General features: G+C 51.0%; 1 protein-coding gene across 4 annotated transcripts in view; it reads right to left on the bottom strand.

Annotated features, from left to right (window-relative positions):
• Positions 1-17,759, bottom strand: part of palm2akap2 (PALM2 and AKAP2 fusion) — a 475,642-nt gene extending 457,883 nt beyond the window's left edge. For all 4 annotated transcript variants that reach the window (XM_072517289.1, XM_072517288.1, XM_072517293.1 and 1 more), the window contains exons 1-2: positions 17,654-17,759; positions 17,317-17,475 (exon numbers count right to left, since the gene is read on the bottom strand). In XM_072517289.1, the coding sequence (XP_072373390.1) occupies positions 17,317-17,354 (38 nt within the window). In that variant the 5' untranslated portion in view covers positions 17,355-17,475; positions 17,654-17,759. The remainder of the gene's footprint in view (positions 1-17,316; positions 17,476-17,653) is intronic.
• Between the last annotated feature and the right edge of the window lie 4,392 nt (positions 17,760-22,151).

The raw sequence follows: 22,151 nt of genomic DNA, 5'->3' as shown, positions 1-22,151 counted from the left end.
TATTGTGATCGCTCCTTCCGAGAGGATCCCTAACTATGAGATCATGAATCAATCCTGTCTCATTACACAGGACCAGATCTAGGACCGCTTGTTCCCTCGTAGGTTCCATTACATACTGTTCTCGGAAACTACCGTGGATACATTCTATAAATTCCTCCTCAAGGCTGCCTTGACTGACTTGGTTAAACCAATCGACATGTAGATTAAAATCACCCATGATAACTGCTGTACCATTTCTACATGCATCAGTTATTTCTTTGTTTATTGCCTGCCCCACCATAATGTTGCTATTTGGTGGCCTATAGACTACTCCTATCAGTGACTTTTTTGCCTTACTATTCCTGATTTCCACCCAAATGGATTCAACCTTATCCTCCATAGCACCAATGTCATCCCTTACTATTGCCCGGATGTCATCCTTAAACAACAGAGCTACACCACCTACCTTACCATCCACTCTGTCCTTCCGAGTAGTTTGATATCCTTGGATATTTAACTCCCAGTCGTGACCATCCTTTAACCATGTTTCAGTAATGGCCACTAAATCATATTCATTCACGATGATTTGCGCCATCAACTCATTTACCTTATTCCGAATACTACGAGCATTCAGGTAAAGTACACTTATGTTGGCTTTTTACCTCTGTTTTGAATCTTAACACCTCGATCAGTAACCTCTCCTAAGTTATATTTCCTCTTAACTTTTCTCCTAATTTTCCTTGTCATTGAACCCACATCTTCATGCACCAACCTGCCGCGTCACTTTCCATTAATGTTTTTACTTCCCGTTTTATTCCTTTTAGTATTACTGGGCCTATTCACTGAGCTCCCCTCAGTCACTGTACCTTGTACTGTATGGTGGATGCCACACTCCTTCAGGTAGTCCTTGAACTCGGCTGATGTGAACAGAGTACCATTATCATTAACAAGGTTCAGGTTGCCCCAATCCTGCAAATACCTTTTTCGAGCCGTTCTATGGTCTTTTCCGTGGTTGTCTATTTCATGATGGCAAACTCTGGCCAGTGGCGTCAACCATGACTAATCCAGCATATTCGACATGATTTTTTTGCCATGGCCTAGTAGGCCATTCCCCATGGATGCAAAGCTTGTAGTGAAGGTACGTTTCTCAACGCAGTGCAGGATACGTATAACCCCACCTTCTCCTCTACCTGGGCCATAGCTTCACGCCAACTCCTTCATTCAAACTACACTGGGATGGCCCTCGTGCAGCTGTTTCAGGATTCAACCTCCTAGACACGGTGAAATGGTTACTCTAATATCCCACAAAAATATTCCATTTTTCATAGAATGTACAGTGCAGAAGGAAGCCATTCGGCCCATCGAGTCTGCACCAGCTCTTGGAAAGAGCACCCTACCCAAGGTCAACACCTCCACCCTATCCCCATAACACAGTAACCTCACCCAACACTAAGGGCAATTTTGGGCACTAAGGGCAATTTATCATGGCCAATCCACCTAACCTGCACACCTTTGGACTGTGGGAGGAAAGCGGAGCACCCGGAGGAAACCCACGCACACACGGGGAGGATGTGCAGACTCCGCACAGACAGTGACCCAAGCCGGAATCGAACCTGGGACCCTGGAGCTGTGAAGCAATTGTGCTATCCACAATGCTACCGTGCTGCCCATTTAGTACTGTCAACTCAAGATGCCAGGTAAGATAGAGTTTCAGGTCTGGATTCTTTCAGTGCTCTTATGTTAGAGTGCCTTCCTGAATCATGTCCAACACTTCCCCATCACAGGGTCTGTTTGGGGAAATTTTCACGCCTGAGAAGACATTACTGGAACATTTTACACACGAGAAAGATAGAATATGTCACTGACATGTTCATCAGATTCGTTTTTATCTTGTTGGTTTTTTTGATCAGTGGCAGTCTCGACAAAACGTCTGCGTTTGTGTGCTGTTTAGACCTACGATATTTGTTGACATAATCATGTGCCGGCAAGATTACCGCCCAACGTTGTAATTGACTAGCAACGAACAAAGGGATTCCCTTATGCGGCCCAAAGATTGTTGTTAAGGGATGATGGTCGGTCAATAGAATAAACTGACAGCCAAATAAATAATGGTGGAAACTTCAAATACTAAAAATAATGTTGAGAACGTCGTCCTCAAGCTGAGCATAGTTGGGCTCAGCGCTCGTCAACACCTTGGAGGAAAATGCTATTGGTCGCTCTTCACCTGAAGGCGTTAGATGCGAGACAACTGCTCCACCCCATAGGGTGATGCGTCACAAGCTGCAACTTCAGTTTTCCGTTATAATGGACCAATAAATCTGATTCCTGTAATTTCTTCTGACACTTTGGTAAGTGTCAACTGTCACACTCTTTCATTCAGAACCAAGCTTGTGTTACAAAGCAACGTGCGTAAATGTTTATGTCTTGTTGCTACCTGCGGTAGAAACTTTCTGTAGTAATTTAATAATCCTAGGAATGGCCTTAACCAAGTCACGTTCTGTGGTCATGGGGCATCCAGGATCTCCGATATCTTCTTCGGCTCTTTGTGAAGACAATCCTGGCCGATGGTGTGTCCAAGATAGTGAACAAAAGGTTTCTAAAATTTGAACTTTGTTTTCTTGGTATTATGTAGTTGCCACCTCGCAAGAGTAGCTTTTAGGTTCTTTACCTGTTCTTGGCAATGTAAGAAACTTTGCCACAATTTTTGCATTTGTTCACCTTGTTCCAACAATCTCCAGTCATGTGTCCCACTTGGTTGCAGCGATGATCTGGTAGGTTCTTGGTCGACCTGCTTCTCATAGACTTCATCTTACAGACTTTAGCTCAAGCACCAATCCGCGAAGCTTCTCTCGCAGCGAATTCCATAGATGTTGCGATTGCTACAGCAGATCTTAGGGTTAATGCAGCTTCAGTCAGCCATTTCCTTTGGATGGCTTAATTCCTGACGCCCACAAACTAATCGGTCGCGAAGTGTATCATCCAAAGTCTGACCAAATTCTCAGTACTCAGTGATGCAACAAATTGTGAACCTTTTTTCCGCTTCCTCCTGCGCACGATGGTGGAAGTGGAATTTGTCAGCTATTAATAATGGACGGGGAGAGAAATATTCTTGTAACACCGTCATTAACTCATCACGTGACCGGTCTCCAGGTTTTTCTGGGTGTACTAAAACGAGTGTTTTCCTCCCAACTGAGCTGAGAAAGGTCACAGTGTACAAGTCTGCTGGTGTCCGATTGGCTTTAAAGAACGACTGGGACCTTTCCTCATAAGAGTTCCATGTCTCCTCCTCCTCAACAAACACATCCACAACGCCTTTCCTTCCTGCCATTTCTGGATGGCGGCTCCCTGATCTGTGCGACTCAGCCACCAGACAGTCTTCCTGCTGCTTATTTTCTCTCTGTTTAAAGCAGACAACCCCATCGTGCACACGTAGACCAGCTGTTTCTGTGCTTTGCTATTGGTTCCTGGGCAGTAGGTGGCAGAGTCGGCAGCCCTGTAGGCTCGCGTTTCAGTGCCTCGTGCGCGATCTCTGCAGCTCCCCCCACTACAACGGTAAGTGGACTGAAAACTTTGATCCTGCGTTTGAAGTAAGCTCCCAGCAATTCGCAGTTGCCTGATAGTTCTTTTGAAAAACCCTTTTACTTGCACTCACTCACAACTGTCGTGATCAGCTGGACGATTCCGCAATGGTGATTTCACCTTGGAAGCCGACGATGTTTCTCCTGATCTCACTCCCGATGGTGTCTGGGTCTAGATCTTTGCCGATGTTTCCTTCTTCTGGCTCACAAAATCGCTGTCGAAAAGTTACTTTATTCCCGTAGCTTTTCACGGCCCAGATCCCGTCGCCATTTTCTCTTTTGTTATGTTCTCTGTTGGAGCCGCGAAGAGAAACAATCGGAGGTGGCACACAGCGCGTTCGTACAACATAGTGCAAGGGGGTTTATTTACAAGATGCTGTTCAAACAGGGTACCACGGTGAACTCCACAAAAGCCCGCGGAGCGCTCCGATGACATCAGTGCGTAACTCGTGACACTACACCAGCCAGTGGTGTTACTCTGGTACATCACAGGAAAAGAAAATGCAGAGCTAAGGGAGCGTGGGGCGAATTAGATAGCTGTACTTAATCCTATCTTGCAAACTGCACCCTATTAGTGTCGTTCCCTTACCTATTTATCCAACTTCCTATTAAGTGTGTTCGAGCAAGTGCAGAAACGCTGGTCGCTGTTATTATACAGTAAAGCCGATGGAGCGACTGAACGGAAGCTCGTGAAAAAGGGATTGTGATGACTTCCACATGGAGGAACACGATGGCATCATTGTCAATTACCTTTGCCCGAACTCAACATGATTTGTGTCACAATACACGACAAACGTGGAAAAGGATTGGCAAACAGTTTTCTCCGTGAAAAGTCATGGCCCTCGAAATGAACGGTCTGGTGAGTTTTGCGTTGGAACGTAAAAAGTAAATTGATTAAACCAGGTGACAAGAGTGATGCACGATCAATTGCCCAAAGACTAAAGTTGGGTACAACTGTGGCTTTATTTCAGTCAGATGCGTGGCCTCCTGCTGCAGCTGGTGAAATGGCAGGGCACTGGAGGTCATGCATATTTATACAGTTCTCCCTGGGCGGAGCCAGCCGGCAGGAGCTACCGGCGAACCTGTAGTGCAGGTCCTACCTTACATCTCCTATTACAGTGGATCACCACAAAGAGCAAACTGCTTTCAATGGTCCTGGGTCTATTATTCTGACAGGATATCATGGCCGGGATTCTCCCACTGCTGGGATTTTCTGCTCCTGCTGGGAACGGAGCCCCACCCCAAGTTTCCCGGAGTTGTGAGTTGGGTTCAATGGGAATTTCCTTTTTAAATTTAAAAAAAATAAATTTAGCGTACCCAATTCATTTTTCCAATTAAGGGGCAATTTAGCACGGCCAATCCACCTACCCTGCACATCTTTGGGTTGTGGGGGCGAAACCCGCGCAAACACGGGGAGAATGTGCAAACTCCACACGGACAGTGACCGGACCTCGGCGTCGTGAGGCAACAGGGCTAACCCACTGCACCACCGTACTGCCCCCAATGGGAATTTCCATTGACAAGTGGCGGGAGCAGAGAATCCTGCTGCCGGCGAAAGGCACGCCACCTCCCGCCACTAGAGACACACAGCTGGGAGACCAGAGCATCCTGCCCCATAAGTCAAGATATTAAACCCAATATTTTCAGACCATAACTTCATAAAGCATCTCCAATTCACGTGGACTTCATTACTAACTAAAACTGAGATTTATAACCTACAGATTTGTGATTAATCTCAAGCCCTTCTTTAGATTAATGCCATGTTTGGTCTGTCCTTCACTTAATATTACTCCAGCAAAAGTGAATTTATCTCTTTGGTCAAGACCTATTTTTCTTGCATTTGTAAGTTCTCCTCACGTTTTGGGATTTATGATGAGGCTCCAGTGAGGGTCTTTGGTGTAATGCAGGATACGATATGGTTGAACTTAGGTCACAAAAGGTTAAACGAACGGTGCACCACAGAGAAGCAATTATCACTACTTAAGCCTCATTTCCATACAATTGACGATAGTGACCCCATATCCAACGGCCTCTCATGATTCCCCACCGACCACCCATAGCCCCCACTGACTGCTGTGGCCTCTGGCTGCTTGGCTGAAGGCTCTCGCTCATAGGGAATTGACAATCATGGGTAAGTGAGCACTAGACACATGCCAAGTGGATTCCCATGAGTGGCGGGATATGTGGCATGTGGGAGTCACACCTTGATGCATGGACACTGCGGGAGGCAACGCCACACACGCAGCAGCCAACGTCCGAACACCCAGGGGATGGTACAGAACTCCGGGGAAATGTCCATGGCTGGAGGGTGGGAGAGCATCACGGGGGTGTGGGGGGGGGAGATGCCTGCAGAGATGGGCAAAGGGTCGGGGGGTCAGCACGCATTGCAGGAGGAAGCGACACGGGCATCATACTGGTTTTGCAAAGTGTTTTAATGTGTTGTACAAACCCTACTCCCGATGATGCCCCCCCCCCCCCCAAACCCTCCCCAACCCCCAATCCCCACCCCACCTCTCACCCCTCCCCTGGTGCCCTTAGTGATCCTCGACATGCTTGGCCTTCCTAGCTCTTCCGCTATGTCTTGGTGTTTCCCCAGGATGCACAACTGAGGTGGGGGCAGCCAGCTGCTTACCTCGTCCTGTGGCCTTCGATGCCCCTCTGGCGGACATCCTCTGGGGCCGGAGTGCCCCGGCTCACTTATCAGCGGCACATGCACATCTGTGCTACCCTGTCCCAGGTGCTGACTGCGAATCACCACCTCATCAGTGGGGTGGAACTCGGGGAGCTGGTGGCCACGGTCACCGCTCCATGGGACGGCTGCCTGACTAATGTTTCTGAAAGAAGTTACAAAACTGCAGTGTTAATTCTTTATGATCTGGCTGCAGAAATAGTGTAAAGGCTTAAATCATTGCAGGTCAGAGGAGCCATCTGTCAGTTGATCTATCAACATCCTGGGGATTACCATTGACCAGAAGCTGCCATATAAGGGCAGCACGGTAGCCTTGTGGTTAGCACAATTGCTTCACAGCTCCAGGGTCCCAGGTTCGATTCCGGCTTGGGTCACTGTCTGTGCGGTGTCTGCACATCCTCCCTGTGTGTGCGTGGGTTTCCTCCGGGTGCTCCAGTTTCCTCCCACAGTCCAAACATGTGCAGGTTAGGTGGATTGGCCATGATAAGTTGCCTTTAGTGTCCAGAATTGCCCTTAGTGTTGGGTGGGGTTACTGGGTTATGGGGATAGGGTGGAGGTGTTGACCTTGGGTAGGGTGCTCTTTCCAAGAGCCGGTGCAGACTCGGTGGGCCGAATGGCCTCCTTCTGTAAATTCTATGTAAAGCTATGTAAAATACTGTGGCTACAAGAGCGGATCAGAGACTGGGAATCCTACGGCGAGTGAGTCACCTCCTGACCCCCTAAAGCCTGTCCACCATTTACAAGGCACAAGTCAGGAGTTTCATGGAATACTTGCCTGGATGAGCGCAGCTCCAACAACACTCAAGAAGCTCGACACCATCCAGGACAAAGTAGCCCGCTTGATTGGCACCCCATTCACCACCTTAAACTTCCCCTGCCTCCATCACTGGTGCACAGTGGCAGCCGTGTGTACCATCTACAAAATGCACTGCAGCAGCTCGCCAAGGAGCCTTCAATAGCACCTTCCATACCAACTAAACTCTACCACCTAGAAGAACAGGGGCAGCGGGTGCAGGGGAACAGCACCACCTGGAGGTCCCCTCCGAGCCACACATCATCCCGACTTGGAAATATATCGCTGTTCCTTCCCCGTCACTGGGTCAAAATCTTGCGGCTCCCTCCCTATCAGCACAGTGGGTGTACCTACACCGCAGGGACTGCAGCGGGTTGAAGAAGGTGACTCACCGCCACCTTTGCAAGGGCAGTGAGGGGCGGACAGTAAGTGTCGCCCTAGCCAGTGACACCCACATCTCATGAATAAATAGTGACAAAGTCAAGATGTTAAACCGAGGCCCTGTGTGTCCTGTCAGCCCCATGTAAAAGATCCCAGGGCACTCTCTTGAAGAATTGTCGTGTTGGGTGTTCCGCTATACAGACGAACCAACACGGTTGTGGATGGTACAACTCTGTTTTATTACTCTTGATAACAACATCTGTTAACTCATGGCTGTGGTTCGTAATTTACTCGTTAACCTGTGGACCTAGCCCTAACACTATCTTAGAGGGGCACTCAGCACATGGTGTATGTCTGAGTGGCATGCTGTGAGCTCTGTGCCCTGAGCTGTCTCCTGCTGGAATGAGTGGGAACTGTGGTGTTCCCCATTTTATAGTGCGTGTGCTCTCACTGGTGATTGGCTGTGATGTTGCGCGTGTGTTGATTGGTCCGTTGATCTGTCCATCAGTGTGTATGTGTGTTTGCACCATGATATGTTCATCTGAATATCATGACAAGAATGTCAGGAGAGGTTTTCTCCAGTGTTTCGGCCAACCATTATCCCTCTGTCAAAAAAGCCAGATGATTGGGTCATTATCACATAGCTGTTAATGGGAGCTGGCTGTGCACAAATGGGCTGCCACTTCTTCTACATTATAACAGCGAAGACACTTGAGATAAAGTACATTGTTGGCTGTAATGTATTTTGGGATGTCCTGAGGTTGTGAAAGGCGGTATATAAACGTACATCTTTTTTTCTATCTTTGCTTTAATGTTGCAACATTGCCCATTAATACTGTATTATACGATTCAGGCTCTTGCATTTCGCAATAGAGGACTGTAAGTCCACCAACCATGACTCGCGCGCAGAGAAATTAAACCTGCTGTGTAGGATGCTCCCATAGATCTCCATTTACTTGTTCTCCACTCCTTACTGGGCCCTTTGCTTGCGTTATCAGCTATTTTTGTCAGGGGCCACTGTTTGTTTGAACGGAATGTAAGTCCAGTTACACATTCCACATCGTGCTGGTGATTTGTTGCTTTCCAAATCGAGCAGTGGATGGGCTATTTATCTCAGGCAGCTCAGACATTCTTGTATGCTTCGCCATGCTGACTCCATTTCCCATGCATTCTTGCACTCAAGCATGCGCTCCACGGTGACATGCTCAGCATTCTGTTGCTGTGACTCATGTTCAGAGCCTACGAACCGAGTGAATGAAGATTTACAGATGTGAAGATTAAATATCCAGATAACAGGATGTTAGGGGACTAACAGTGGCAGTGCGTGGATGTGAGTAACCTCATTGTCACATCGGGCATATGAGTCTGTTACAACCCACGTGGGGGGGGGGGGGGCCGAATCCCACGACGCCGCTCCTACCCCGGCCCGCCGATTCTCCGCCGACCAGAGAATCGGCGGCAATGACGCGGCACTGGTTGGGTGCCGCTCAACGCGGCCTCCCCCGGCGATTCTCCCCGCGTGATGGGCCGAGTGCCTGCCGATTTCGGCCGAGTCCCACCGGCGTCGTTGTCGTGTGACCCTGCCTTGCGGGACCTCGGCGTTCCGGCTGCGGGGGGGCGGCCTGGTGGGGGCGAGGGGGGCGATCCGACTCCGGGGGGGGGGGGGCTTCCACGGTGGCCTGGTCTGCGATCGGGGACTACCAATCGACGGGTGGGCTAGTTCCATGTGGGGGCCTATGTTCCTCCGTGCCGGGCCCCTGTAGGGCTCCGCCATGTTGCGCGGGGCTGGCGCGGAGAAGGCAACCCATGCGCATGTGCAGATTTGCGCCGCCCATCGAGTCTGCACCCGGCCCTCGCTCCGATAGATCACCCTACCTTGGCCCAATCCCCCGCCCCTATCTCCGTAACCCCACCTGGACCTGGGGTTGTTGGAGGGATTTCTGTGGTTGGGGGGCAGGGGTCTTTCCCCTGACCTGCACATCTTTGGACTGTGGGAGGAAACCGGAGCAACCCAGAGGAAACCCAGGCAGACACTGGGGAGAAAGTGCAAACTCCACACGGAGTCACCCGAGGCCGAAATTGAATCCGGGTCCCTGGTGCTGTGAGGCAGCAGTGCTAACCACTGTGCCACCGTGTCTATTTTATAGCCTAAAACTACTGCCACAAGGGCCAAATTTGAACATCAATACCCAAAAGCCCCTAAAAGAGGCGTTTTTCAACAGTGTCTTACATATTTAATTGGTAGACCTAAGGCCTGACTTAAGTTCCCTCATCGACACTGGGCACATGATGAGCGACAGTGCTGGATTTTATGGGATTGTCCAATAATTGGGCTGATTTTCCTAATCCTGGGCTGTTGACGCCGGGGCACTGCTCCCCCACCCCCCGCCGTATTCGCAATGCAGGAGATTTGGGTTTACGCAGCCTGCACCTGAGCATGTGCACTGCGTTCTCCTCCTCGATCTTCTCTCCAGTGGCCTGCAACTGAGCCCCCCCCCACCACCACCACCACCACCACCACACCCCTCCAGCCTAATCTGAGCCTCCCACTTTTACAGTTTTTCATCAATGTCAAAGCGTCCCTTACATTTTGTGGCCGGATGTTGAAAATGGAAGGGGCGGGATGCATGATTTCACGCTGGCGGGACAGAATATGATTGAGCCTGCCCCCGCCAGTAACCTCGGTCCCTGACAGGGCGGAGGGCACCCTGATCTGAAACAAAAATAAAAGCCCTTCCCCCTCCCCAAACACAGAAACGGAAACCCCTCCAACACCCCCAAGAATGCAGGAGCCCCCACCCCCACCCAGGGCTGTACTTAACGGCTGGGACCGTCTGTTGGTCCAGACCTGTTGTAAAGCCCACCGATGTGGATACATGGGAGGATAATGCAGTGCGGAAGCCCGCTAATGATATGTAAATGTACGCTAATGAAATTCCCCACCCATTCATTACACCATTAGTCGTGGGCGGGATTCAATGTGTTATGTGAGAGTACCTTTAAGAAATGGGTGTTTAAGAAATGTACCTTTAAGAAATGGGTGTTTATATGTCAGAGTGTGGGTGGAGCTGGGAAGTCTGTCAGCTTTTTACTTTTGTTTTAGGCGGTTTGCTGCAGGGTGTGTTTTAGTTTCGTTTTCAGAGCTGGATAGCTGCAGTCACAGCCAGAAGGTGTATTAGAGTCGCCCTCTGTAACCTAAAGAATGTAAATCGATCCTTTGGCGATTTAAAACTAATAAATACTCTCAGTAGTGACTTTAACCTGATATGCTTCTGTTAAAAGTGGATGTTAAAAGGACAGCTTAAGGATTACTTAGTGTTGTATTCTTTGGGGGTTGTATTTGAATTAATGGTTGTCAAAATGTTCACTATGTTTTAAAAAGGTTAACTTGAGTAAATAGAATAAACATTATTTTGCTTTAAAAAATACTTTTCCATTTCTGCTGTATCACACCTGTAGAGTGGGCTGTGAGCTCCCCATACCACAATCTATTAAAGGTTGTGGGTCAGGTGAACTCCATGATCCACTTTGGGGTTCTCTAAACCCATGGCCCATAACAAATGACAATGGGAAATAACACCATTTGGGAATTCCTGTTGGATTCTCCGGCTCCTCTGCATTACCGCCGGCTGAAATGGGGGATAGAAGACCCCTCAGGTACCCTGCACTCTCTCAGCACAGTGACGAGGGCGAGGCTTGAAGCTACAGCCTCTGACTGGAGACACAAGCGCTCCTGATCGAGTCAAGGTGGTAACAATGCCGGAGGTCAGTGGGTCGCAGTCTGTGGTAGCTGGGACATGATTTCTCAAGTCGTAAGCTGACAAGATTCCATTCCTTTTGGGAAGTCAAGTGCTTCTAAAATACAAGTGATCTTACGTTCCTTTGTTTCGAGGTGGAGAGTGTTTTGTTGTGACGACTCCAGACAGTCTACACATAAGTGCTGTATTCTACAGTTGTTGACCTGCGGCAGACTGCATTCAATTCATTCATAACTGAAGGGCTTGCTTCAAGTTGCTTGGTTTGCAGAGGCTGTGGTTGGAATGCTGCCAGGCACTACATTTGCCAGCAGCTGTGTGGAGGAGCTGGAGGCTGCGTGAAGTGGACAAACCCCGTGGTTCAAGCGTAATTAGATCGCCATTGCGGTTACTTTATAGCTCCCAGTGCCCTGGCTCAGTGTGTAGAATGCCCTTCTCCGTCAGGAAGTGGTTCAAATCCCACCATGCTCACGCCTGCAAGTAACAATTCTCAGCCACCTTTTCAAACTGCTCCATCGCCTCGCCCCGCTCTATCTCGGCCACCTCCTTCAGCCTCCTGGGGGGTAATCTGGTCTCCTCCAATTCCGCAGCCTTGCTGGGCTGCCACGACTGCCGGCTGCGCCTTCAACAGCTGCCTGGGCTCGTAGGCCCCGGGACTCCCTTTCTGCTCATTAAAATGTAGGCAAGATTCTCCGCCTCGCGCCGCTGATAGTGGAGTTCCTGGTGAGACGGAGAATCCCGCGTCGGAGAAAAAACAGAATTGGCGCTGGCTGTCGATCCGTTTCCAATGCTCCGCAGCCCCCCCCCCACCGCTGGTGTCAGGATCGAGGTTCGCGCCCGCCCACAAGCAGGCCGAGCACCATACGTTCCGGGTCCACGTGATTCTCTGGTCCTCTGTCCCAGGACTCACGTGGGCGAGATTTACTACAGGTATGGATGAGCGTGGTCCTGATATGGTGGACCTCGCGATGGGCCAAGGGGCAATTCCGTAACGGGGTTGCACCCAATGTCCAACCAAGGGCCACCGTCCCCCCACATTGCAAGGTCTGCCCACCCCACACCCACAAGATCTCCCCCCCCCCCCAACCGCCCCCGCCAGAGACCCCATAAATAAAGAGACCCCTAAATAAAAAGACACACCCAGAGACCACTTGAAGAAAGAGAGACCTCCAGAGAACCCCTAAATACAGAGACCCCTTGAATAAAGGGATCCCCACAAACCCTGCAGAAAAGAGACCCCCGTCTGGAGGTTAGAGAGCAGTCCAGACAGAGGTCGTGAAAAAGATTACTGTTGTAACACTCGTCTAGGCAATACACCTGCTGGTTCAGATACAGGAAGCTGGCCATTTCCAGCTAACCACTTCAAAATCACCCAGACATGATGAGAGAAGATGGGAAAGCACTTAATTCTGTTTGAAGTGGTCCAGGAGCTGTCAATCAAAGTTTGATGTTTATAAACATTGTGGATGGAGCACTTTAGTGTTACTGAACCGTGAAGGAAAATGAATGAAGCAAAGCTGACAGCTGTGTGTGTTTGTGTGTGTGTGTGTGTGTGTGTGTGTGTGGAAGCTATCAATCACAGCCTAGTAAGGAAATGAATGAATGGCTTATGGCCCAAGGGATTGAAGGGTTTAACACTGCTGACTTGCTTTCTCCTTCCAGGAATGGACTCGAGGTGCTTCCTGTTTCTGAGCCAGCAGATGTATTGCCCAGGTGAGTGTGACAACAGTAATCTTTTTCACTGCCTCTGACTGGACTGCTCTCTAGCTTCCAGTCAGGGTCTCTTTTCTGGGGGGCTTACTGACAGGCGTCTCTTTTTGAGGGGTCTGTGGGGGGTCTCCTTACTTAGGGGGTCTCTGTAGGGAGAAGGGTGTGAGTAGGGTTTCCCCCGTACTTGGGGATAGGGGAGGGACCCAGAAAATAAAGGGTGGGAGGCTGAATTGCGATGCGGTGGTGGGGTTCTGGCCAGCCCATTCAAAACGGCAGCCTGATAGCAGGATTCCCTTGGGAATCCTTCGCAATCCTCGGCATGCATAACTTTGCATGGCAAAGGATTGGGAATTGCTTCATGATCTGCGCTCCCAGCGGGAGTGCCAATCAGGTGCAATTGATCCCCGAACGTAGGGCGGGATTCTCTGACCCTGAGGCTAAGTGTTGACGCCGTCGTGAAACGCGACGGTGTCAGCATTCCCTCAGGAGCAGCGATTCTGACCCCTACAGGGGGCCAGCACGACACTGGAGCGACCCACGCTGCTCCAGCTGCTGACGCCGGCATCAGATGGGCGCCGCCGGTCTGCGCATGCGCAGTGGGACCGGCGCCAATCCGCGCATGCGCAGTGGGACCGGCGCCAATCCGCGCATGCGCAGTGGCTCCCTTCCCCGCGCCGGCCCCGACGCAACGTGGCGTAGGGCTACAAGGGCCGGCGCGGAGCAAAAGAGGCCCCCAGCCCAAGAGGCCGGCCTGCCGATCCGTAGGCCCCGATTGCGGGCCAGGCCACAGCGGAGACCCTCCCCCCCCGGGAATCACAACAGTGATTCTCCGGCCCGGCCTAGGCTGAGAGAATCCGCCCATCGTCTCTCAAACGGAGAATTTCACCCCTTAATTCTTTGACTGAGCTTTTTCCTACCTCTTCTAATATCACCTAACATCAAACTTAGTTTGATAATGCTCCTGTGGAGCGCCTTGGGGATATTCACTCTATTAAAGGCACTAAATAAATGCAAGTTGTTGCTGTACTTTATATATCATTTGCAGCATTGATTTATCTGGGAAGCTAAAATAGCAGATGGAACATTTCCTGCAGACAATATGTCAACTTGGAGTCCCCTCAATATAATGGCAACGGTTACAGAAAGGGAGTGCTACACAAATTCACCAGAATGTTATCTCAGATTAAGGAGTTAAATTCTGAGGGCAGGTAGACTAGGATTGTATTCCCTTTGATGTGGCAGATTAAGCGGTACTCTAATTGAGGTACTAATGATGATTAAAGGATTTGATGGGGTAGATAGGGGGCCACTATCTCTTCTAGGGCGGGGGGCAAAATTGGCAGCACCCCCCCCCCCCCCCCCGCCCGAACAGGCGCCGGAATGTGGCGACTAGGGGCTTTTCACAGTAACTTCATTGAAGCCTACTTGTGACAATAAGCGATTGTTATTATTATTATATTTAAACAAATATCAAAGGGTCAATTGGGCATGTTATTAAGCTGAAATTCACCCCGACGATACACTGGGTTGTGGGTTCAAGTCCCACTGAATGTAGACAATCAAGGATAATTTCAGCAGCACTGAAGGAACGCTGCACTGTCGGAGGGGCTGTTTTTCCGATGGGTTGTTAAGAGGAGGCCCTGTCTGCCTGCTTGGGCTGATGTAAAAGATCACATGACACTGTTTAGAATAAAAAACAGGGCAGTTATCTCCGGCGTCCAGGCCGATATTTTTCCTCAATCGACATCACAAAAAACAGATGATCTGGTCATTATCAGTCTGTGGGTCTGGGAGTTTGCTGAGGGCAAATTGGTTGCAGCGTTTCCCACATCACAACAGCGACCACCCTTCAAAAAGCACTTCAATGGCTGTGAAGCGCTTTGAGACATCCGGTGACAGTCAAAAGTGCTGTATAAATGTCTTTCTTCCTTTCTATAACTTGAGTGGCTGAATGGGCGGCACGGCAGCACAGTGGTTAGCACTGCTGCCTCACAGCGCCAGGGACCGGGTTCGATTCCCCGCTGGGTCACTGTCTGTGCGGAGTCTGCACGTTCTCCCCGTGTCTGCGTGGGCTTCCTCCGGGTGCTCCGGTTTCCTCCCACAGTCCAAAGATGTGCAGGTTAGGTGGATTGGCCACGATATATTGCCCCCTAGTGTCCGAAGATGTGCAGGTTAGGCTACAGAGGGGAAGGGTGGGGGAGTCGGCCCAATGACAGCGACATAATTTAATACATAGGGCGGAATAATATGAGGCGGTGGGGGGTGGGGCGAGGTGGATTGAAGCCCCCTTCCTCTCGAAACAATGTCACCGTGGAGCCAACGTGACCCATCCTACCCCATAGCCAGAAAGTGCTGTGGGCTGGATTAACGAGGGCCCAGTGGGACCTCCACCCCTTCACTGGGGAGGAAGTCCTGCCCTCCTGTGGTCACTGACAGGACTGCAAAAGAAAGAAAAGACCAAAGCTCGTGGACCCCCCCCCCCCAGCAGGTAAGTCTGGGGTTTGGGGCCAGGAGGCTTTGAGTGGATGAGGGAGAGAGGTGGAGTGGGGAGGGGGTAGGTTTAAGGGAGGGAGCGGGTAGGGAGAAATGTGGGGGGGGGGGGGGAGACTTTAGGCAGCCCCTGAATAGCGAACACCCTCCCCTTTTCCTTCCATCCCTTTTAACATTTCAGTGAAAATACCGGGCTCTTCACTCCCGCCCGGTGCTCAGGCCGAACGTTATGCGGCGTGGGCAATGTATTCTCAGGGTCAAATGGAATCATACCAAGTCTAATTGAGCCCTGATCATTCATTTCAATATGGCAGGGGTGTTGCCAATTTTGGGGCACACTCCCCTCTTAGCACCCCCCTATTATGTGGGTGAACTTGGGGGTGGTCGGAGAAGGTGGTGGGGTGGGGTGTTGGGGAAACACGCCCGCCAGGGGCACCTAAAATTCAGCCTGCAGAGCTCAAGATACTCAAGTAACCGTTTCGGTGATCCTCCAACTTTGACAACTCTTCACAATTGCGGAGGGAACGCAGGCAATCGAAGGAATTTTAAAAGCCTTGGTGACCTGCTGGATTCAGCACAATTAAGTTGACGCTGTGCAGACATCCCATCGCCATCCAATCGGAATCCAGTATTAAATAATCATGGAAACATTGTCAGCAAAATTCCTCAAGTTCATTATTCCAAGGGCCTTAAATGAAACGGCGAAAGGTTTCAATAGAGTAAGACAGGAGGAACTGTTTCCTCTCGCACCAGGGTCAGAATCCAGGCAACATGCACTTAAGTTAATCGGCAAAAGAACCAGCTGGGGATATGAGGAGAGTCTGGGTTTTTTCAGAGCAGCGAGCTGTTGTGACCTGACGTCGACTGCCTGAAGTGGTGGTGGAAACAGATTCGAGGATGACTTCCTGAAGAAGATTGGATGTCGAATTGTAAAGGGGTTGGAGGGGAAGTTGCAAGGTACGGGGAAAGGGCAGGGGTGTTGGACTGATTAGATAGATCACCCAATGCGCTGGCACAGACAGAATGGGCTGAATGGGCTCCTCCTTTGCCCTGTGTCTCATAGAATCATGACATTTTACAGTGCAGAAGGAGGCCATTCAGCCCGTCAGGTCTGCACCGGCCCTTGGAAAGAGCAGCCTACTTAAGATCACGCTTCCGCCCAATCCCCGTAACCCCACCTAACCTGACACTAAGGGCAATTTAGCATGGCCAATCCACCTAACCTGCACATCTTTTGACTGTGGGAGGAAACTGGAGCACCCGGAGGAAACCCATGCACACACGGGGTGAACGTGCAAAGTCTACACAGTCACCTGAGGTTGGAATTGAACACGGGACCCTGGAGCTGTGGGGCAGCGGTGCTAACCACTGTGCCACCGTGCCGCCCCCATCTCTGATCCTACACTTTGCCCCCACCCCACGTGAACGCGTTGACACTGATTGAGCAATCGGACAGTCTTCGGACGCCAAATCCGTCCCGAATTCCAAGGAATACTGGGCAGGATAGTAGCGGAATGGCCAGGGAAGTAATGCTTATTTGATTAATGACCGACCAGCCGTTGACCGAGGCCATTTACCAAATAGTCAGCGCGTTTCAACTTCCGAAGGCAGTGGCTGCAAAAGGAATTTGATTCCCCTGCCTAATTGTCAATCGGAATACATAAAAATGGAACTTTGTTTTCCTCTTACCTCGCTGATTAATTCCAGCGTGTACGCCCCTGTTTTTATTAATCTTGTATGCACCAGATGGGTTCTGTTGCTCCAGTACTGGGTGCCACACCTGGATGATCCCGGCCTGTCGGTTTTAACGAGCACCCACTGCCAACGGAGACCGATTTGAACCCGGCAACGAATCTTAAACACGCAAGACGGCTGCGCGACGCGATGGGGGTGGGGGGGGGGGGGGGGGGGGTGGAGAGAGTGTACAAAAACGGGACTTACTCCACTGGTGCCGATTCCCTCCTCAGACGGGTGTTCATTCTGGTGGCTGCTGGTGCAAATTTGCCGTTGCCTTGACAAAGCCTCTTTTAATCGCAGCTTTCCGTTTCCTACGTCCGCAGGGACAGCTGAGGGTGTCTCTCCAGCATCACTCAGCGAAGCCTTGGGGAGAAAGGTGGCAGTTGGATTTGCCTTATTATTGGCACAGATGACAACCGCAGCGCCCGACACCCCCCCCCATACACACACACACAACACTTTCCTTCGAATACAGCAGTCTAGCCAACTAAACTAAACTCCTCGACTGTGCAGCCAGATCCTCGGACTGGCATCCACTCACATCTCCGTTGTCGCAGCCTCTCCTTTACTTCCCGCCACAGAAATCCCTCCCGGGACTCTTGCTCGGAAATCCTCTCTCTCTCCCCACTCGAGTTAAGAATCGCCGGATCCCAGCAGCACACACAGGGCGAATGGTCCATCGCACTGGCAAACTCACAGAAACGCTGATCTGTTCCTGACAGAATGTGCGCGGGGGGGGGGGGGGGGGGGGGAGCGGAAAAAAAAAAGCAAGCCTACCTCGCTGATCAATAGAGTGTCAATACATGAAAACATGCTCAGTGTGTAACTCTATTGAATAGAGAGCACACTGATAGCATTCTCGAAGCCTTGCATCATCATTTTCCTGTTTGCGCTGAAGAACAATTCAATTTGCTTCATGAACTGCACCAAGCTGGCACAGATTTAACAAAAGGAAAAGCTTGCATTTATATAGCGCTTTTCTGAACCACCGCACATTTCAAAGCAGCAGCTATCTTTCACACAACAAACCCCCGCAAACGGCAATCTGATAAAGACTTATTACTTCTGTGTGGTGTTTGAGGGGTCAATATTAATTGAAATGCTTGCCTTCATTGGACGGGGCATCGAGTATAAAAACTGGCAAGTCATGCTGCAGTTGTATAGAACCTCGGTAAGGCCCCACTTGGAATATTGCGCACAATTCTGGTCGCCACACTAGCAGAAGGATGTGGAGGCCTGGGAGACGGTGCAGAGGAGGTTCATCAGGATCTTGCCTGGTCTGGAGGGTGTTAGCGATGCTGACAGGCTGAATAGACTCGGACTGTTTTCATTAGAAAGACGGAGGTTGAGGGGGTGACCTAATAGAGGTCTACAAGATTATAAGGGGCATGGATAGAGTGGATGGGCAGGCACTCTTTCCCAGGGTGGAGGGGTCAGTCACCAGGGGGCATAGGTTTAAGGTCCGTGGGGCAAAGTTTAGAGGAGATGTGCGAGGCAGGTTTTTTACGCAGAGGGTGTTGAGTGCCTGGAACGCGTTGCCAGGGGAGGTTGTGGAAGCAGATATATTAACGGCGTTCAAAAGGCACCTTGACAAACACATGGATAGGATGGGTATAGAGGGATATGGCACAAGGAGGGTTTTGACAAAGGTTGGTATCATGACCGGTACAGGCTTGGAGGGCCGAAGGGCCTGTTCCTGCGCTGTATTGTTCTTTGTTCTTTGAAACACCAGAAATAAAAAAGCTCCTTTACCCTTCTTCTAAATCGTGATTTGGGTATCCCCTACATCCACCCAGGCAGTCGGAGCTTCGCCCACGAGACAGCACCTCTGACAGTGCAGCACTCCCCCAGCGTTGCACCGGAGTGTCAACCCTGATTTTGGTGCTTAACCCCTAAAGTGAGGCTTGAGCCTCAAATCTCATGAGCCAGCGGCAAGAATCCCAGCTGACACATAAGTGATTTTGCTGAAGATCTCTGAAGATTTTCAAATATGTGACATAGTCGATGTGAAGGTAAATCTTCTCGTTGCTGTTATTGTAACATTATATCCGAAAGGCTTAGGAAAGAAGTGAAAGCCTTTTTGTTAGGACAATTAAGAGTCAATTATATTGCTGTGGGTTTGGAGTCACATATAGGCCAGACCGGGTAAGGATGGCAGATTTCCTTCCCTAAAGGACGTCAAGGAACCAGATGGGTTTAAAAAAAAAAAAAAAAAAATTATTTAAGGTTTTCATAAAATATCAATAACAAAATGAAAAAGAAACCCAACAGGGTTAAGTGCAAAACACAGTCTAGAAAAACAATCCTCCATAACCCCCTTCCTCCCTGTACATAAATAATAAATTAACATTAACCCCCCGACTTAATACAACAGGTATATTCACCCCCTCAGACCCTCCAGTGTAAATAACAAAAACAAAAAATAATAAAGTGACCCCCCCCCCCCCCCCCAATGTTGCTGCTGCCATTGACCAATGTCTATTGTTCTGCCAGGAAGTCTAAGAACGGTTGCCACCGCCTAAAGAACCCTTGTACCGACCCTCTCAAGGCGAATTTCACCCTCTCCAACTTAATAAACCCCGCCATATCGCTGATCCTGGATTCCACGCTTGGGGGCCTCGCATCCTTCCACTGAAGGAGAATCCTTCGCCGGGCTACCAAGGACGCAAAGGCCAGAATACCGGCCTCTTTCGCCTCCTGCACTCCCGGCTCCTCTGCCACCCCAAATATTGAGAGCCCCAGCCCGGCTTGACCCTGGATCCTATCACCCTCGACACCATCCTCGCTACGCCCTTCCAAAATTCCTCCAGCGCCGGGCATGCCCAGAACATATGGGTGTGGTTTGCTGGGCTCCCTGAGCACCTAACACACCTGTCCTCACCCCCAAAAAACCGACTCATCCTTGTCCCGGTCATGTGTGCCCTGTGCAGCACCTTAAACTGTATGAGGCTGAGCCTCGCGCATTATGAGGAAAAGTTCACCCTCCCCAGGGCATCTGCCCACGTCCCTTCCTCAATTTCCTCTCCCAACTCCTCCTCTCACTTACCTTTTACCTCCACCACCGAGGCCTCCTCCTCCTCCTGCATCACCTGGTATGTTTCTGAGATCTTCCCCCCCCCCCCCCCCCCGAGAGCACCCTGTCCTGTACTGTGTGTGGCCGTAGCCGTGGGAATTCCACCACCTGCCGTCTGGCAAACGCCCTTACCTGTAAGTACCTGAAGGTGTTCCCCGGGGGGAGCCCGTACTTCTCCTCCAGCTCACCCAGGCTCGCGAACTTCCCGTCCACAAACAGGTCCCCCAGCTATCGTATCCCTGCCCTGTGCCAGCCCGCGAACCCTCCACCTGTTCTTCCTGGGGCGAACCGGTGGTTCCCCCGTAATGGGGTCCCCGCCGAGGCCCCCACTTCCCCCCTGTCCGCCTCCACTGCCCCCAAATTTTGAGGGCAGCCACCACCACCGGGCTCGTGGTATACCTCCTTGGAGGGAGCGGCAGCGGCGCCGTTGCCAGCACCCCCAGACTTGTACCCACACACGACGCCGTCTCCAGCCTCTTCCATGCAGCATCCTCCCCCTCCATCACCCACTTGCGCACCATTGTCGCATTGGCGGCCCAATAGTACCCACAGAGGTTGGGCAGTGCCAGCCCCCCCCTATCTCTACTCCGCTCCAGGAACACCCTTCTCACCCTCGGAGTCCCTCGCGCCCACACAAACCCCATTATACTCCTGTTAACCCGCCTGAAAAAGGCCTTCGGGATAAACATGGGGAAGCACTGGAACAGGAACAAAAACCTTGGGTCATTTTGATTGACTGCACCCTACCCGCCAAGGACAGTGGCAACGGGTCCCACCTCTTCAACTCCTCCTCCATTTTCTCCACCAGCCTTGTAAAATTAAGTCTATGCAGGGCCCCCCAGCTCCTGGCCACCTGGACTCCCAGATACCTGAAGCTTCTCTCTGCCTTTTTTAGTGGGAGCTCGCCAATCCCCCTGGTCCCCTGGTTGAACTACGAACAGCTCGCTCTTCCCTATGTTGAGCTTGTACCCCGAAAACTCCCCGAATTCCCTAAGAATCCTCATTACCTCCGGCATTCCTCCCACTGGGTCCGCCACATACAGCAGCAGGTCGTCTGCATAAAGTGACACCCTATGCTCCTTCCCACCACGCACCAACCCCCTCCAGTTCCTTGACTCCCTCAGTGCCATAGCCAGGGGTTCAATCACCAGTGCGAAGAGCAGGGGGGATAAGGGACACCCCTGTCTCGTCCCTCGGTGCAACCGAAAGTACTCGGACCTCCTCCTGTTTGTGGCCACACTCGCCATCGGGACCTCATACAACAGCCTATCCCACCTGACAAACCCCTCCCCAAACCCGAACCTCTTCAGCACCTCCCACAGGTACCCTCACTCTACCCTATCGAAGGCTTTCTCAGCATCCATCGCCACCACTATCTCCGCCTCCCCCTCCCTCGCCGGCATCATGATAACGTTCAAAAGCCTCCGCACATTCGTGTTCAACTGCCTCCCCTTTCACAAACCCCGTCTGGTCTTCATGGATGATCTGCGGCACACAATCCTCAATCCTCGTGGCTAAATCCTTCGCCAGCACCTAGGCATCTACATTTAGCAAGGAAATCGGTCTGTAAGACCCACACTGCAGGGGATCCTTGTTCCGCTTCAGGATCAAGGAGATCAGTGCCCGGGACATCGTCGGGGGCAAAGCCCCCCCCTCCCTTGCCTCATTGAAGGTCTTAACTAACAGCGTGCCCAACAGATCCATATATTTTTTATAGAATTCGACCGGGAAAACCGTCCGGCCCCGGTGCCTTCCCCGCCTGCATGCTTCCTATCCCTTTGATCAGCTCCTCCAGCCCAATCGGGGCCCCCAATCCCGCCACCAGTCCCTCTTCCACCTTTGGAAACCTCAATTGGTCCAGGAAGCGGCCCATCCCTCCCTCCTCCCGTGGGGGCTCGGATCGGTACAATTCCTCGTAGAAGTCCCTGAAGACCCCATTGATGCCAGCTCCACTCCGCACCACACT

This window comes from Scyliorhinus torazame, chromosome 9 (genome assembly GCF_047496885.1).
Source record: "Scyliorhinus torazame isolate Kashiwa2021f chromosome 9, sScyTor2.1, whole genome shotgun sequence".
Classification (NCBI taxonomy): domain Eukaryota; kingdom Metazoa; phylum Chordata; class Chondrichthyes; order Carcharhiniformes; family Scyliorhinidae; genus Scyliorhinus; species Scyliorhinus torazame.
Note: the sequence above shows the minus strand (reverse complement) of the source record. Positions and strands in the feature narration are given on the sequence as shown.